The following is a 17,851-nucleotide window of genomic DNA, read 5'->3' on the forward strand; positions in this document are numbered from 1 at the left end:
CTACTCTTGAAACTCTTTCTTGCAGGTGCATTTTTCTATTCACTTAAAGGTACTTAACAAGTGTATTTTACTCTTTATCAACTTTGAAACCCAAGTGACCGATAGTGACTGATGGTGCAAGCTGCAGATTACAGAAAATCTGTTATTTGATTTCTTTAGAGGATTTGAGGAGGAAGGTTCCTTTCCTCAATCTTCCTTTCTACTTAGTATCTAGTGTTCCAAGTTCAAACCTCCTCACTTGTATACCTACGCCTACATCCTCATAGATTCTGTCAAGGTACCTCATAAATGGTACTTTTATTCATCACATTTCAAACCTCCCTTAAATCCTGGTTGATTAATTCCATGTCGTTAGTGCGCTAGATTCCCATTTTAAACTCTCACTTTCCAACGTTCAAATCTCTCCGGTAACGCGTCATACGCACCTCTGACCCTAGGCAAAATCTCATTTCCAATCTTCTTTTGTCGAGAGCAAGTAGAATGGAACATAGGGGAGCATGAATTTCAAGACGAGGAATCACAAAGGCACAGGTGAGACCGACTTACCTGAGCTCATAGCTGCGCCGGACTTTTGACCGCATCAACGACCACCGATGGGAATCTATTGGTTTACACCGTTTGCATCGGGAGAGTGCTTAATCCTTTGTAGGAATAGGTATACTGTATTACGATTATACAGTCATTGAACATCAAAAATCAAGGTGACAGGCTAGGAAAAAAAAAAAGACTCAAGGTGACAGATTAGAGTAGCCTTGCATACTATAATATCATTATTATGCAGCCTCAAGGTCTAGGCCAGGCAAGCCTTGCATCATTTTGATGTTCTCTTTACTCTCATATTATTCTATTATCACTTCAACGTCGCCATCTTCTTTTACTTCGAGAGCATTCACTATTCTCTCCAGCAAAGCGCATCCACCAAATGTATCTATCTTTCTGAGTGCATCCACCATTTCTCCAACATCGTGAATAGTTGTCGCGGTCCTCCGCTAGATTAACTTACCTGTAGGCCTTAAATTTTGAGGTACGTCGAATGTTTGTGAGAATCTACTGGGAGATATTTCAAGGAACTCCAATTTTTCCCATTCCTCGCCTCTTAAGGGTTCAAGAAGGATCTTAAATGGGTTTCTTTTTTTTATGGTTTGGACGATTCTGTACCATGATCTAGACAAATTTGAAAGAGCGAATTCATGTCACAAAGGCAAAGTCTACTTCATTTAAGAATTCAAGCAGAAAAACACGCTTCCTAATTAATGTACCGTGAGTATTTAGAAACCACAAAGTATTATTGAAATGAGATCCTCAAAATTGTTCAATATCAAAGAGTAGCATACACGGCATACTTGGATTTTTTCTATTTTACTTTCGCCATAGCATGTAGGAAAAATTAGAGCACAACAAATTATGATCAGATGGAGTTCACTGCCTCTGCAGAGGAAGTAATCGCAGGTTGTCACGCAATCAACAAAAACCCACGCACAACTTCACTTATGTATACTCCCATCATTTTCTTTTTCTCTTTGGGTCAGGCAAGGCTTTGTTGTAGCTTTTGGTCCTACACCCACGACGCCTTGTCGAGAGCTAATGAATATTCTGTATCGTCTGGAGCCGTAAAATACCGGTCGTAACATGGTGAGAAAATCTCTTTGTCACATTCCAATTATTTCAGAAATTTCACATTTCGGAGAGTTGCCTAAGTCACTAAGCCCGGGTAGCTCAGTCGGTAGAGCATTGGACTTTTAATCCAAGGGTCCAGGGTTCAAGTCCCTGCTCGGGCGTCTATTTTGTTTGGAGAATTCATGCTGATGGTTCTTGACGAACCCACTCTTGAAAATTTATTCACACTCTTGTGAAATTTGACAGAGACTTCTTAAGAGTATGTCCTCAAGTCTATACAGAGTGTCAATATGGTTTTGATTATTTGAAAATTTTTATATTTTAGGAATACGTAAAAAAACTTAGGTACATAAACGATTATACAGTATTATTTAACCATTTTCACTTCTATTCCATCATCAGTGAAAGGTGATTCTTCAAACAAACCATCGATGGTTTTCAGGTCCAACTTGTATTCATTATTTCTTCCCTTCTTGCTCATCTTACAGAAAGATTGAAAGATTTTCCACCATTTTTGTGTTTTGAATCCCAACAGATTCGTGAAGTTTCCTGAGGATAATTGGCATCATCAAAACTAATCACCACATTTCTGAAGTCTTACCTGACGCCTTTCTAAATATTTCGGTTTTCTTGAAAGTGAACGGCTTCTCTACAGTTTCAAACATTTGCTGTCTTATGTGAGTCTCGTTGAAAGTTCCATTCTTCACGAGAATATCATTCGAATAGTCCAGGAATAACTTCCACCTTGGCCGAAGGAAGTCGGAAACAACACCTGAAACAAGATTTCCATCAGATTGAAAAACCTGATTTATTTCCTTCACGAGACCCACCTGACCATTGCTTGATCGCATAGTTCATTATTTCCCCGTTGGGCCCCCATAAAGTCACTTGGTTCCTTGCATTATATTCGAACAAATCCTTCTCCTACGGAAAATAAGAAAAAAATTAATTGACCTTTCGAAAATATACATGGTACCCACTTCAGGTGTTGAGCCTGCTTTTCTAGCAGATTTGATCCATTCGTCCAGGGAGAAAGCGTCATCAGTCAACAACACTTGGTCCAGGTTATCGAGGATATATACGGCAGATTTTGCCAACGACCTAAAAAATTTTTCAGATTTTCAACACGTAATTATTCATTTCTGAAGGAGAGTGGGGATAAACTTACTGGAATTCACTGATTTGTTTTTTTTTGAAGGCACGTTTCATTGCTTCGTAAGCCATGTCGAACATCACTTGATGAGCTTGTCGTGTCATGTCCACCATGTCATGATAATAACCATAATTTATCGCAAATATTGGAATTGTATGTCTGGCTTCCATGAAATCACCGAAGACAACGATGAATTTCCTGGTGTCGTACCACGCCTGCAATAAAATCAACATTCACGAAAAAAAAAGAAAAAGCAAATTTTCATTAAAATAAAAATACTAACTGAAAAGAGGAAAACAATGAAATATTCGATCTCATTACATTAACGTTTACTATATGTTTAACTGCTTTTCAGGTGCCATCTTTAGAGGCTGTATCTCAGCAGGGGCAGCTCAAAAAAAATTGTATGAAAGAAACACTATTTTTTGGCAAGGTATAACCGCTTGAATTTTTTCGCAACTATTATTCTTAGACCCTGTATATTTTCTACTATTAACTACTTTTTCATTTGAACTTATTTCATCAGTTTTAATCTCAGTTTAGTAATTTTTTTCTGTATGTTTGTTGCCTGTTTGAAGAGTGACTCTTGACTTCAGTGTTTTCCTCATTCGTTATATACATATCTTTTTTCTAATCCTGTTGAAATAATTATTGAAGGAAAATCTTGTTATTTGTTATTGGCAACGTCTATTCAATCTCACCAATAAATACTCACCCAAGGTTTAATAGACCAACTAGGAGTTCTTGCTAAGGTGTATTGTCCCCTCATTCTACGTAGAGTTTTGAGGTTATAAAGGGTTTTCTGGAATGAAATCATGAATTATATGACAAAAATATAGAATTCCAGTGCCATTTATAATCAAGCAAAGTACTTCTTTACTGTAACAGAATGTTTTGAAGAAATGCTACTCCTAACATGGTTTGAATATTAGTTTTCATAATAATGTAAAGTTCGAATCCTCTGTATACGCCCCTGCCACCGCTCGAAAACATCGGGAACACTGTGCATATCAGTCTCGTTGCTGCGACAATATTCTCGAACACGGGTGTATCGATATAAAAGACGCGCGGTAGGCTCGAGAGGCAGTTACTGTTCTAAATAGAGAGAGTACAGTGAATTTCCGAAGAGTAACAGAGTACAAAATAGTGTAAGTAAATTAGTAAGTATGTATAGTTAAATTAAAGTAAGTCTTTGTACATAAATTAGTGTATTAGTTGTGTAAATACATAAATCAATTAATTAACCCCGGAGAACTTTACAATAATGAATAATAGATAGCAGTAACGATATCGAAATTGGTGAAACCTCTTCAGAGCTGAGGGAATTGGCAACTACGGCGACGTAGCCGAGGCCAGCCAACAGGTGAGTAGGTACTTCCAGAAAAGAATGAATAGGGCGATAAAAAAATGTAATATATATGTACAAACCTGGAAATAACGCCAGCAGTTCTTGATAATAGGACTATCAACACCGTATTTCCTAACCGAGTAATCTGCGAACCAATCCGATAGATTGGTTGGCTTATCCCTCCATGCAGTCTCGGTCATCAGGTCGTAGATGACATAATTCTGATTTATACCTTCCATGGTCAATCCAGTACCTATCATGGTACTGTTGACGGCTTTCCTCGCCTCAATGGGCCTCTGAAATAGTTTCAAAAAAAGAATTGAGAAAAATGTTTGACATTCATCTCGAATTCTAGTCACCTCGTTTATAATATCGGAATTGCCGAATAAACCAAGCGTTCCTCCGAAGTTGTGAAGCATGCACCAGATGTACGGCTGTCCAAAGTATTGGTCCAGCATGAAATATTGCGGAAACTGTTCAGATTGAAGGTCCAACACTATTATTTTTCCCTGTAACGGACGTTTCTGTTAGTAAACACTAGAATACGTGTAGGAGGCAATGAAAAGTTTCAATTCTAGTTTCATCAGAGCTTATATTGCCTGTTATGAAGGGGTTCCTACCTTTGGAACAGAGGTTAGCAATGCTTTGGCCCTATCTTTGGTCCAAAATGAGGCGTCATGTACGAAGAGCCAGTTTTGCATCAACCTGAAATGTGATTAGAAGACTTCCAAACATTTCCAGTGGAAAAATACTTACCAAATTGCTTTTGAATCTGCACCGGTCATTGCTTTGAATATTGAACTGCTCACATTAGCTAAATAGCTTAAGTCAGTGGAGGGAGGTGTATTTTCGTTAAAACTGTCGCAGCTGTATACATTGTCTGTTCCATATTCTGCTATTTGCTGAAAATATTGTTATTGTTTTTTCCAACACTTCTCTTTAGAATTTCTTAATCGAAAATTTGACATACATTCTCCTAACTATATCAGAACATAATGAAATTACCTTCTGAATAAACATTTTGCCTATTTTCTGAAAGAGCTCTTCTGTAGGATCCAAAAAATAGGGGCAGCAGTAGGTATCGTTGAAATTGTTCCATGTTCCGAGCTTAACCATATTAGCTTTAGGATATAACCTGAAAAATTATAGAAAACGATTGTCCCCTATCAGGAACCGACTGAAATTTTTCTGCTTTACCTTTTGAAGGCTCGAGGTAGATGCCCAGCAAAGGCTGGCAGAACTGTTGTAACGCCAAAACTTCGCAGACGCGTTACGATCTGCTTCTGCAGATTTAAACTCCTGTTATGCCATGATTCAGAGAGAGGACCTCCCCATTTTCTTATGTTGCCCATTCTCAACCTGAGGAAAAAACGCAGGTCATGATTCGCCATGTCTTGCAAAAGAAAAAATTGATGCCTGATGCTAAAGAATGATCAAGTACTTGAATAATAGTGCAGAATACTAAAACTTTCAATATGTTGGTCGTCAATTCAAGGAGATAGAATCTCTTGATTATTGAAAATAAGTTCACAACCCAATAATCCGGTTTACCATGACAGAAAAGCTGGTCCACTTAGGTAATCATCGATGTCATCTTGACTTAGTCCCAATTCTCGATATACACGCGTCCATATAGCTTCCTGACCATTGAAAGCCAGGACCAAATTGAAAGAATTCATGACAATCCAGTCGATATGGTTCTCCCATTTTTCCCAATCCCACCAGACGAAGCTGTAGCTTGTCGTGCAAACATTTTGATAGTATCTGAATCTGAAAACAACGGATTCGTATTTTATGCTCTTTCTAATACTTCTCTTGTTCTTGAAAAGTTATACGAAGCAGGAAAATGATTTCCAGCGATTAAATGATCAAATTTCCACTACCTACCTGTCATTGAACTTTATTTCCACGTCAACTGGGGGTAGTTTGGGGAGAAGACCGAGTTGTTCGGTTTCCCAACCAAAGTGACACTTACAATAATACTTCAGGTAATAGTTGAAAGCTGATGCTGCAGCGACACCAGTCGTTCCAAATATTTTGATGGTGCCGTTTTCAGATTTTAGCTGAAAATTGAAGATAAGGCTGAAACTGAAATCTCGAAACACTGGACTATTACCAATTATACACACTGTATAAAATTACGGAAGAGTTTTCATAGAACGCGATAAACCAAAAATCGTTTTGCAGTTCCAGCTCAGTATAAAGGAATTTGAGCTTTCCGATTGAGTAAAAATATTAACATTCTCCAAGTTCAAGACATTTAAGCGTTAGTAGAATTTTTTGCATACGACAAACAAGAGAAACTCTCGTACTCAAAGACGCGAAATAACCAACCCTTTTCACTCACTCTGAAAAAGTCCTTTTCATCGGTTGCTTGGCTTGAATCAACCTCCACTTTAAAATATTCAGCTTGTTCTTTCAGAAGGAGCCTCCCTATGAGACCTCTAACAGCCTCTGCTTGTCCTTCGTTGTTACGACGGCTGTTTTCCGTCAGATGACCCAAGGTTGACCCGAAATCTGAAAATGGAAATGATTTTCTATACCTAATAACACTTTCCAATTTAGGACTCAATAAAAATAACGATCGTAAAAAATAATCTCTCACAATGAATGAGAAATAAACCGCTCGTCACCTAGTCCAAAATTCCTTAGAGTTATCGATGTTTTATTTATACAACTGATCTGCCAAAATACCACGAAAAATAAATGAAAATATCGATGGTATAAAAATTTTTGTAACCACAAAATTTCACGAAAAATCATGAAAGATCTGAAACAGAGCCTGATATTGAAGAAAAGCTGATACAACAACAACTCACCATCGCACTGGCAACCAATTATTAGGCAGATTGACGCTAAGACCAAAAAGCATTTCATTGTGATTCTCAAAATTATGAAATTTTAACCATAATAACAACAATAAAGGAACTCTTGACCTAGACAAGCTGCAGGAGGCTTTGAAAAGACCCACTGCAGAACTAGGCTTCCATTCAATAATTCATTCATTTTGATTTCTCAATTAGGAAATTGCCATTCAAGAAGGTCGAAAAGGGAGGATTGGATTCTAACATTTTTGGGTTCTAACTGTTTCAATTCTTATTTCATCGCAAGGGAATTGATATGTATTAATCGTCTTCAAAAACAATCACTAAGATGTTATCTTCATTTCTTTTTAATATTGTATTTCAATACTTTCATTTCGGATTGCTTTTTTACAGCTCGAAAATTTCTCTGAATGAAAAGTATGTATCTACTAAGTATATATCTATCACAAATATCGCTCAATTGCATTTATACGAGTGAGGGATTTCAAAATGATACTTATATATAATAATCGTTAATTTGTAACTAATACCCTATCCATCATTTACATGCTTCTTGGTATAAACTCTGAACTTCACTTAATTATTATCTGGGAATAATTTCTATTGATACGATATGTTTACCTACCTTCTATATTCTATATTGATTATTATTAAGTGGAGTATTTAAATGGAATAACAATTCAGATAATATTACAATGAGACTTCCGAGAATCGAAAATTTGGCAGTTTCGAGGAATTCTATAATATGGACTTTATTAATCATCAGTCTTTGTTATAAAGGGTACCATAGCTGGGAACAGTTAATACTTCGATATTATTGCCCATTCACTAATGTCTTCAGCCACAATGTAAACAGAGAAAAAAAAATTCCTGGGCATGGCGCCCCTAAAAAAATTGGTCAACTTTGAGGAGCTGTAGCAGCCAGAAAGAAGGCGCTGAACATATGCTGATTTTTTTGGAGATAGATTGATCCTTTGCGAATAGAAGGAAACAACTTTTACTCATCTACCGAGAACAGTTCAGGTTTTATGATTTTTTCCGCGGAGGTCCAAAATTCCCGATTTTCCATCGACTATAACTTTAACAAGAAATTTTTTTAAAAATATCTGTTTGCATATTCGTTATCTACGCCCTCGAATTAGTCGACAGTATAAATTTGGTTTCGATAGGTGACCAAAAATATTTTTCAAAAAATTGAAAATTTTCCATATGCATGGAAAATTTGAAAAATTTTCGATCTCCCAGATTTCCACAAAACTTAGACTATTTACTGAATCAAGGGCGTGGACTACGAATATGCAAACAGAATTTTGCTGAAAGGATTAGTTTTCAAGTTATGGTCCATAGAAAATCCGAAATTTTGGTCCTTCGCGGAAAAAATCATAAAATCTGAATTGTTCGCGGTAGGTGAATGAAATATGGATTTTTCCATAGGCAAATAATCAATCTATCACCGAAAAAATCAGCGTTAGTCCAGAGACTTTTTTCTAGCTGATGCAGCTCCTCAAGCTCGACCAATTTTTTTGAAATTTTCCACTAATAGTGATTTATTCACCAAAATATCGATCCTAGGAAAAATTTAATTACATATTCGTAATCTAAGACCTCGAATTACTCAAGAAAAAAAATGACCATGTTTGATAAACTTCGAATTTTTTTTTTATTTAGAATTTCGTTGTTACCTACAAACTGCTTTTCGAAATGCGAATTCTAGTGGGTTTCCTATTATTTCTGGGGCTTTGTTACAAAGCAGGACAAAATTATGGGGAGTTAAAAAATAAAAAAACATTTATAGAGCTTATATGTATATTTTACAAGTATAAGATTAACAAATACTTAATAAAGTCTTTGTGGTGGCCCCATGGAAGATTTAACATGGAGTGACCTAACGTTTTGCCAGTGCTTCTTCAGCAGGGAAACCAAAAAGTTGATGGCCAAATGTACATTCTGCACCAACTCATCGGTAGTCATGTCAACGTGTCCAACAGCAACAGACAAGCACAACACCTAGAAAACAAAAATAATGTATCAAAAAACGCGTTTTACAGAGACAAAAAAATAATTGCAAGAGTTAAAATTGTCTGCAATTCTAAAGCCAGAATCATATCAAAATGAAAATGGTAGTTATAATTGCAAATTGATGTTGCACCGAATTTCCGTACAAAATAATTATCAAATTCAATCATCTTGATGGCTTATTGGTGCTAGAAAAATTTAAAATCCGGAATATTCACCTTCTTCATCTGGAACTTGATAGTGGCTTTAACCTCATCAATTTTTTGTGTCATCGATTCCTGGTGAGACAGGAGACCAGGGAATTTACCAGCTTTGTTCAAACCTGGACCCAAGAGCCTGGGAATCTGTTTGATCAAGGCTTCAGAAGCCAAGAAAGCATCGTATTTTTTAGCGAGCTTCTTCACCAACTTCTTGTTTTTGTTCAACTTTTTGAGAGCTTCAACATCCATGAAAGGAACATTGTTGGATTTGGCTTCGTCACAATGTTGTTGATCTCCCAAAACACAAACTTGCATTTTTGGCCTGGGAATGTTCTTGAGCCTATAAAGGAATTCATGCTTAGAAATGAGCACTCATCAAATTCACGAAAAATTGTCATGTAATGTGATAGTTTTCGTTCCCCGTCCTGTGTGATGTATATAATGCTCAACAAATGTCAGAAGGCTTGTAACCCTCAAATTAGAAACTGGGTACTTACCACGAAATACCCATTCAGTTTAAAAAAGTACAAAGAGACTAAAAACTAAATGGTCGATAATGTCCATGTGGACAGAATCTCCCCAGTTATTTTGAGACCCTGGGTAAAGGTCCGCCAAACTTATGACTTCCAAGTTCCTCATAGTTGAGAGAAGTTCGGAATTCTAATACCTACTTGACGGTTCCACTGAAACGCTTGTCCTTCTGGGGGTCATAATTCTTCAAACCGATTTGGATTTCGACGGTTTCCAAAAAGTTCCTCTTCTTCTCCTTTGATTTGTCCAAAACTGCTTGCACGCATTCGTATAAGGTATCGCGGGATACTTTCGACCTATAGTAAAATAATGAAAAATATTAGCACCAATACATTAGATAGAGCAATATTGGGATAGATTGAAGTAGAAACTGTACAAATTGTCAAGTATTACAGAGATAAAATAATATTAATTTACTTACGACATCTTGAATGAGGTTTCAAGTTTCAACCGCGAACACGTTTAATGAAAGTCGAAAGTGAAAGAATGCTTTGAGAAATGCGACTACAGAGCTTCGTTCGGATGACACCTACAACCATAGAGTTGAAGCACAGGTTGAGTTTTTTTATTTTGCCACACTTGAGAAATAAATAAGTTTTTTATTGATTTTTTGAATGCACGTTAAGGAATTAGATAATGTTATGAAATAAGGACGTTGCGTATTTATAAATATGAAGCCATTTCATTCATCATCATTCCATCACAATAATAATTATAAATTTATCCAAGGAAAAATGACTCAAACAGGATTCTATGCAGAATAAAAACATGAGGTATGAATATACTTTTGCATTTTTTTTAATCCGAATAAGTTAAGATACAAGAAACAAGGAAATCTTGATAAAGATCTAGAAAAGATTTCTAGAAATGTCGAGAACCTCTAACCTGTAATTCCAACCTGTCAAAAACAGATGTTTATTGTTGATCCGTTCAGTATCCGATTTCCGCCGAAATTGTTCATTAATTGCGTACTCAACGTTGCTTTTTCTGGGCTAAACGTGTTTAAATCGATTGTCGAATAGGAGTTTTACAATTCATGAATCATTTAGGAGGAATGGACAGAGGTAACCCAGATGACCAAAATAGGCCTTCCGTTTTCACGGATCAGTATCCACCTCCAATGAGGCCCCCTTTAAATTGGAGTGATATACCGGGAACTTCCCAATCTCCCGTCAATTATGGAACACCTCCTAGTGTTGGCTATAACATGCAGCCACAAGGGTTTCCCGTTCAACCAAATTTTCAATTTAGCAGTAACCGAGGGAATTTTGGTCGAACTGTTCAGTTTCCTCTTCGTTATGTGCCCCACAGGTTCAGTATGGAGAGACAAATTTTATCTACAATGAGGGTTAAGAGGAAAACAGATTCTCCACCGTAAGTTTGATTCAAGTTTTTTATCATTCAAATTTGATACTAGTTAAGTTACATCAATTATTTACAAGGTTGATAGAACTATTGAATAATGTTAATTTATTTGTACTTTTCAGTTTCTTCTCTAATCATAAACTACTTTGTTTTTAGGACTAGGAGAGCTTTTGCCGAGACATGGTCATTATCACTTGGAAAAATGACTAGGTTATCTTGATGTAACATTCTGAATGTTACAACTTGAAAAATATGTTATGAAAAAACTTGAAAAAAGTTATCATTGAAAGTGATAATGAACATTCTTGTTTTGATTTGTGAGGAAAAATTCTGAGGTATTTGTTATTTCTTTTTGTTCATCGAAAAAATTCTTTCTTACAAGACATCATCCATCATTTTATTCAAAAAACGGTGAATAACTTGAAAACTACTCAAATTAGCTGTAGGGTATGGTACATTAAACAAATGTAGAATTAGAAAAATTAATTTAATATTTTGGGACTTCTGTTCAAAATAAGCTGGTTGATATCCATTTCCAGTATGACAGAGTCATGAATTCTTGCAAATATTTTGCAAAGAAAGGTTCATCTGCCTAATGTCTCTGCACAAAATTTCAAACCGATCCATTATATAGTTTCAGTCTGCATAAGTTATAGAAGTTACTGGTTCTATCGATATAGTATCGATTTGTTTTCAGTCTTCAAGTATCGAAGCAATTTATCACCGAAGAAAAAATGTCACAACACCTTTCGAAATTACGTATCAGTTCTGAAACACCGTCAGAAATGGAAAGTGAGGAAATAAAAGAGAAAAGACTGTATATGTGCGAAGAAATGAAAAAATTTCAGGCACAAAACGATCCAATAATTCCAGAATCTCTACTGAACAGAATGAGTAGACCGTGCACTGCTTTAGTTTTGTGGAAACCACCAGAAAGTATTCTAGCTCCATCCCGTTTTGACCACAGGGAAGAAGACAGTGAAAATAATAACAATAATGACGACAACTACCATCACGTTGAGCAGCAAGTTATCAATTCAGATGTTGTGGACGATGTGGAATTTGAAGAACTATAATGACTGAATTTTATCACCTTCATATTATATACTATGACTTCCATATGTGATATTTTGAGAATCGAAATTGTTGAAATTTTCATCTTTTTTTCTGTTTTATAACAGTGAGTTAACATTACTCTATAATCTTTGGTTATCCAGATGATATTCCTCATATTTTTCGAAGGGATTGAAAGTAACGAAGCCAGTAAATGCTAGAATTATATCGTGATAAGTTTGAGAGTTTGTTGAAAATTTCGATCTTAATTTTGTGTAAAGTTATCATTTAATTGATGAAATTGTAATATGAAGACTGTTTTATCTGTTTCTATCATCAATTCCACTGAGGGATAAATATAAGTGTGGAGTCTCGTAGGTTCCTATGTGAATAATTTTATTGTCGAATGTCTGAATGAATGTCGATCTACAGGTTAAATGCAATTTTCAGTACTGAAGTTGACTTGTTTGTATTTCAACTTTGTAGTTTGTCACGATAATTATTTTTTTTATTTTACATTGTATCAAACTTGCGTTATATTGACAAAGTTCACATTGCTGTAACTACATTTATTGTACTGTAAAATAAATTTATTTTCTACATTCTGTCGATTGTTCAAACCTTTTCCTTTCGTTGATAACTACAGGTTAGCATTCGTGCTGCCACCTAGTAGTTAACATTCCAAACTCTAGTGAACTCCAATGTCTCCAATATGGTAGCAGTTAATTTTCGATCTATCTACTACTGTCTCTACATGTACTTAGGGGTTGTAGAGGGTAGAACTTTCTCCTCATCTTTTCTTAGAGAAACTTTAATCTCAACTATGGAGGGTAGAGAGACTACCCTCCATAATCTCAACTTTGCGATGAAATCAAATATAGAAATTTCCTTACTTTCCTCAGTTGAAAACTTGGAACAGTAATGTCTAGGTGGCGCCACAAAAACGCGATAAAAAATTCATTGTGTGCCTACTTGTAACACTGTTTAATTTTTGAACAGGGTCAGTTATACCTTTTTTTGTCTATTCTTGAAACTCACGTCTGTTTTAATTGAATTCTTCTCGAACCCATATTTTTTTTATGTGCTACATATAATGGATAGTTCAACTAAACAAGACTTTTTCTATGCAATGGACATAACCCCAATGTTTCAGATTCAAAATTTGAAGAACTAAGCAGAATATTTCCCTTTAACTCAAACAATTCACATATAATTTCCGGCGTTTCGCATCAGAAGAATTCAAACTCGTAATCCTTCCCACAATCCATAAATTTACCAGCTGATCGAGGTTCGCACATGCGCTACTTCATTACGGAGTTAGCACGGAAGTTGAACGTAAGGGTGTTGTTTAGTTTCGTTTTCCCATACAGTTTAAAATATTCTTAGACAGTGACAAATTATCGCGATTATTTATTGAGAAAGGGACACCCGTCCACAGCCCTTCTGATGATACAGTTCTCACGAGTTTAACCATTTAACCTTAACTGGTAAGTTCGACAAATTGTTCTAACAAATGATTGTTTATGTTTTTTAAATGTCATAATCATTTTGTTCTGGCGAATTGACCTGTAATATTTTTGGAACCGTCTCGAGATTTTCAATTTTGGAGACATTCATTTGGTGAACATACTGCAGTTAGATTTGACCTACTTACTAGGGAGTGGGTTGTTGAATTACATGTTAAAATGGTACCTACTCATTTTCTAATTGTTGTTACCGGTTATTTTTAACACTCCTACACATTGCCGGTGACGACATCGATAATTGAAGGATTTTCTGTTTACCCACCTACTCAGTTACCAGCTGATCGAATAATTCTTCTCTTGGTTCTTGTGGTGGGTTCATGCAGAAGAAACAAGAACTAGGATCTAATCTCAAGTAGGTATTGAGACCTAAGAAAGGGACCCATCTATATCAAAATTATCCTTAAAATTCCACAGCCTACCCACGACACTATTGAATCCACGTTATATTTTTTGCATAGACATAGAGTCTATGATTTTTTGTGGTAAGCATTCATGCAAAGTGCATAGAAATTATTTGAATGCACCATGGTCGATGTGGGCTGTGTTCCAACACATGATCAAATTCTTACTCTTTTGTCAGATAAAATTTGGCGAATTGGAACATGGAAGATAACGACCAAATCTGGGAAAATAATCGGCTAATGAAAAAGGGAAATATGCACCTGAATTTGAATGCTTCCCGATAACTAAAGAATATACTTACATTAGAGGAAGTGACGAGTGACTACGTTCAAAAATGATCATTTGGAATTAACATGGGATCTACCCAGATGAGAGAAGATTGAAGAGAATCTCGTGGTCATGATTATGAGATTATGTTCGAACAACGGAAGACAGTTTCTGGCTCCCACAACTGCTTTTGGAGCTCGGAAGCCTGCCCGTAAACGAAGCATACGAAACGATGCACTCGAGAGAAAGAAAATAAGATGTGTGATCGAATAAGTAGTTCCATTTATTCAGGGAAATAGATGCGTTTCCCAAACGACACCCGATTTTCTGTTTTACAACAGATAACTTCTACATTCGCATCCAACGACGACCCGTAGGATAGATATGGGATTTACGCTGACAGATGGTGGCAATTTCTCTATCAGATTTTTTGTTTGTTCCGCCATTAATCAAGAGCATCGGAGAATCAGGTTAAGTTATCGCTCGTTTTAAAAGAAATCCACCGAGACGAACCTGATAATATATCCGGGGATTCAACTGAACTTTCCGAAATGGATCTTGAGGTGGGGGGAGTTGAATTGAAAATTCGGGGATGCCCTGTCTCTTTGAATTTGTCGTAGATTGTAAATTTTATCAGTCACTAGAAGGCAATATTCTAAATCCTGGAGACAGGTTGGAAAAGAGCATAATTCAGAAGTTACCAAACGCAAATGTAAACAAATTACTGTCAGATTGACAAAACCGACAAAAGTGAGGTTAGAACCGATCAAGGACAGGGGTGGGTAGTAACGATTCTACTCATAGACCAGAGAGAGAAGTTTTTTTGGCCTCGGTATTTATGAAGTTCATTTCATTATGGTTTTTTGAAGCAACTCGACCAAAAAATCTCCTTGACTGATGATAGTATATTCTGAATATATGTTCTATATTTCTTGTGAAACTCGCAAATTTATATGGTGTATGCAGTTAAGAATTGTGAATTGAACATCAAAAGTTTTGGTGATTCAAGTTCATTTGCTTTGACCTTAGAACATAGAATATTCTAAAGCTTTGACGTATGTCTATAAAATAACTATAGATAAACTACAATATTGCAATGATGGTCTCTTTCCTGAATTGTTCCGCTAGAATGATGCTTTCTATGATACAAACTCGCAGTGAACATTAACATTGTTTTTTTCTGTGTTGTAAAATCCTTAAATCTACCACAAAAATAACAGTTTTATATCTCATTTGACAGGATCAGAAAATACAAATTCATATGATTTCTCTACTTTTTTTGTACCGATGATGTAAAATAAAATTCAATAAACTACTACATGTGAATATGTCTTTGCTTTATTTATCCTTCCTAATGTTAATCTATTTCTGATATATGTACTCACATGAGTGACAATAAGGTGGAAAAACATCCAATATCAAATTTCAAGATGGTGTCTGAAAAACTGTCATTTTCACTTTTCCGTCAGATGTCATAAGGTGGCGGATATAATGATTCTGCCCCGAAAATACTTTCTCTAGAACTCTATGGGATCCCATAGAGTTCAATGAGAATGAAGGGTCGGTATTACAGTTCGCTCAATTTCATTTCATAGTCAGGCTGTCATCTTAAGTACAATAATGACAATTGCAATGGTTCCTTATGTCAAAGTATGTCAAGATTATCCGGAAAGCAAAAATAAATCGTGGCACCTCCTTTCTAATGTTGTTTGAAGAATATATTCATTGTTGCTGCATTCTTTTGGAACGTGGTTTGCACTTATTTGTCATAATTATGCACCTGTCAAATCGGGACAACCGTTATGACGTCCATGACGAATCTTGCGCCATCTTTCACAACCTCTGCATGGCCCCATCTAGGTTAGCCAGAATTCTCCCTTCATACTCACCGATGTGTTTATCGTCAACTCATTCATCTCAACTGGCAACTTCGCCAACATGTAGTTGAACGAATCGAGCGGCCTTTGTCTCTTCATTTATCAAGCCACGTTGAATGGACCATTGTTCGTCCGAAATACAAACTTCAATGGGCGCTTTCAACATTCCCGTCATATTATTCTATGCGTCTGTCGGGCGATTGTGTTGCCTCGGCCGCCTAATGGATAATGATGGAACACTCTTGTCGGGCCCCGATATTAATGCACCAGAAATTTATTTTAGCTGCCGCCCCGAAATTAATTTCGGCGCATCTAGAAAAACGCGGATTAACCCGACGCCCGGGTAGTAAAAGGACTACAAGAGGACGTCGCGACGCTGAAATTGAGCAGGAAAAAATTGTTGGGAAGGATGAAGATTTATGGAGGAGATGGCAGGTATAAGGTCACTAACCGTGCGGGGCTAAGGACCACTTTTGCCAAATTAGAGAAAAAAAGCTTTAGGTTTCACATCTTTTTATCTGAACATATCCATCATAAAGTTGTCTAGGAAGTCATCAAATATCCTTAAATCAATCTGACAGATATTAGTTCTGAAATGAAGGTTTGAAACTCTGTGGTTCAGGGGTGGGTAAATTGATAGACGATAAATAAACTACTCTCAAGGTCAAGGCTCCAAGGCTGATGTTGTCAGTAGAAGCGATTCTACCGCACAAGGAAATTTATCAGCTTTGAGGAAGAGAGTTATCAGATATAATAGCACAAAAGGGTAGGTATGTATAAAGGGATTTTTGGATGAAATTTGCAGCGTTTTTCGAAAAGTGGAACTCTGAGCCCTTTTTTCTCATCTCATCTCTACAAAATCGGATCGAGCAATACAATCGAGTCCCTTCTTTCCAAAACTAATTTAACTCTTCTATATACCAAATTCTATGGCTGTTATGAATCTGACAACGGAGTTATGTCCCGGCGAAAAGCCTATCCGTCTTATTCAATCAGCCATCCGACGGCAAGAATAGAATTCGAATTAAAACAGCCCGGCTTCGTTTCAGATTCAATTTGCCCGAGGAAACACGATTCATAGTTGGAAAGTTTGGTAATCGCCCTTATTTAATCATTCCTTTGGCAGGAACGGGCAACAAAGCCATTTTTTCCGATTTCACCCCTCTCTGCGAAATAATTTAATGTGCCCAAAATCTGTCTGAAACTTCGTTAGACTCCTCCCGTTCTCTGTGTTCGACTTTTTGCCCGGAGAAACTTCTTAAATGGTACGCTATGTCGCGCATATTAAATGCAGGCTTCGTGGCAGAGAGGTATCAGGAAGGTTCCTTGTTCATCTCAATTTGGATATTATGCTTCATTTTAGGGCAGGGAGATGAGTCTTTGACTCGTACAAATATTTCAACAGTAGATTCTTGAAGTCAAAAGAAACTTTTTTTTTCTTTACCATTTTTTCCGAATCGGCTCGGTTTGAAAAATACAGGCTGTTGAAAAACCATAAAAAAAGTTATTACAAGTTCTATCTCACAAACGGTTTCATCGAATGAATAGAATTTCGGAATATAGTTTTTCATTTATTCGCTTAATCTTTTTCGAACACAAGATATCACCCACGTCTTCCAGTTTTCTCATTATGACAACTACGTACTATAAAAACACCAAAAATTCAAAGAA

At 36.4% G+C, this 17,851-nt stretch overlaps 4 protein-coding genes and 1 non-coding gene across 10 annotated transcripts in view; 3 read left to right on the plus strand and 2 right to left on the minus strand.

The window, feature by feature from the left end:
• Window positions 1–1,705: 1,705 nt before the first annotated feature.
• Trnak-uuu lies at window positions 1,706–1,778 on the plus strand. The gene has a single exon. It is a non-coding gene; the product is annotated as a tRNA-Lys (tRNA).
• A 166-nt stretch (window positions 1,779–1,944) lies between these two features.
• LOC123310089 (alpha-N-acetylglucosaminidase) lies at window positions 1,945–7,106 on the minus strand. Its single transcript, XM_044893467.1, has 16 exons — window positions 6,938–7,106; window positions 6,466–6,635; window positions 6,006–6,181; window positions 5,670–5,888; window positions 5,316–5,477; window positions 5,124–5,253; window positions 4,875–5,020; window positions 4,739–4,823; window positions 4,478–4,627; window positions 4,199–4,414; window positions 3,486–3,572; window positions 2,786–2,985; window positions 2,598–2,718; window positions 2,448–2,541; window positions 2,219–2,389; window positions 1,945–2,166 (listed from the first exon to the last, which is right to left on the minus strand). The coding sequence occupies exons 1-16, from the start codon at window positions 6,993–6,995 to the stop codon at window positions 1,985–1,987; spliced, it is 2,367 nt and encodes a 788-aa protein (XP_044749402.1). The 5' UTR covers window positions 6,996–7,106; the 3' UTR covers window positions 1,945–1,984.
• Window positions 7,107–8,735: 1,629 nt separating this feature from the next.
• LOC123309199 (60S ribosomal protein L10a) lies at window positions 8,736–10,214 on the minus strand. The gene is made up of 4 exons (XM_044892177.1): window positions 10,112–10,214; window positions 9,831–9,986; window positions 9,178–9,499; window positions 8,736–8,950 (listed from the first exon to the last, which is right to left on the minus strand). The coding sequence occupies exons 1-4, from the start codon at window positions 10,114–10,116 to the stop codon at window positions 8,780–8,782; spliced, it is 654 nt and encodes a 217-aa protein (XP_044748112.1). The 5' UTR covers window positions 10,117–10,214; the 3' UTR covers window positions 8,736–8,779.
• Window positions 10,215–10,512: 298 nt separating this feature from the next.
• On the plus strand, window positions 10,513–12,710 carry LOC123310061. The gene is made up of 2 exons (XM_044893429.1): window positions 10,513–11,064; window positions 11,753–12,710. The coding sequence occupies exons 1-2, from the start codon at window positions 10,727–10,729 to the stop codon at window positions 12,129–12,131; spliced, it is 717 nt and encodes a 238-aa protein (XP_044749364.1). The 5' UTR covers window positions 10,513–10,726; the 3' UTR covers window positions 12,132–12,710.
• Window positions 12,711–13,344: 634 nt separating this feature from the next.
• Window positions 13,345–17,851, plus strand: part of LOC123309085 (uncharacterized protein CG43867) — a 152,800-nt gene continuing 148,293 nt past the window's right edge. Inside the window, exon 1 of one of the 6 annotated variants that reach the window (XM_044891961.1) lies at window positions 13,345–13,595. The gene's annotated coding sequence lies outside the window, so the exon portion shown is untranslated. The remainder of the gene's footprint in view (window positions 13,596–17,851) is intronic. The other 5 variants (XM_044891959.1, XM_044891960.1, XM_044891958.1 and 2 more) reach the window with 5 other exon arrangements.

Source organism: Coccinella septempunctata, chromosome 3, assembly GCF_907165205.1.
Source record: "Coccinella septempunctata chromosome 3, icCocSept1.1, whole genome shotgun sequence".
Taxonomy (NCBI): domain Eukaryota; kingdom Metazoa; phylum Arthropoda; class Insecta; order Coleoptera; family Coccinellidae; genus Coccinella; species Coccinella septempunctata.

What these genes read in the sequence shown, in the direction of transcription:
- LOC123310061 (XM_044893429.1), top strand. Translation starts at nt 10,727, where the DNA reads ATGAATCATTTAGGAGGAATGGACAGAGGTAACCCAGATGACCAAAAT. An exon ending in AGGAAAACAGATTCTCCACC is followed by an intron (nt 11,065 to 11,752) that starts GTAAGTTTGATT and finishes ATTTGTTTTCAG; the next exon opens with TCTTCAAGTATCGAAGCAAT.
- LOC123309199 (XM_044892177.1), bottom strand. An exon ending in CGTTTCAGTGGAACCGTCAA is followed by an intron (nt 9,500 to 9,830) that starts GTAGGTATTAGA and finishes ATTCCTTTATAG; the next exon opens with GCTCAAGAACATTCCCAGGC. An exon ending in TCAAGTTCCAGATGAAGAAG is followed by an intron (nt 8,951 to 9,177) that starts GTGAATATTCCG and finishes TTTGTTTTCTAG; the next exon opens with GTGTTGTGCTTGTCTGTTGC.
- LOC123310089 (XM_044893467.1), bottom strand. Translation starts at nt 6,995, where the DNA reads ATGAAATGCTTTTTGGTCTTAGCGTCAATCTGCCTAATAATTGGTTGC. An exon ending in ACTGCTGGCGTTATTTCCAG is followed by an intron (nt 3,573 to 4,198) that starts GTTTGTACATAT and finishes ATTTCATTCCAG; the next exon opens with AAAACCCTTTATAACCTCAA. An exon ending in AATATTTAGAAAGGCGTCAG is followed by an intron (nt 2,167 to 2,218) that starts GTAAGACTTCAG and finishes AATTATCCTCAG; the next exon opens with GAAACTTCACGAATCTGTTG.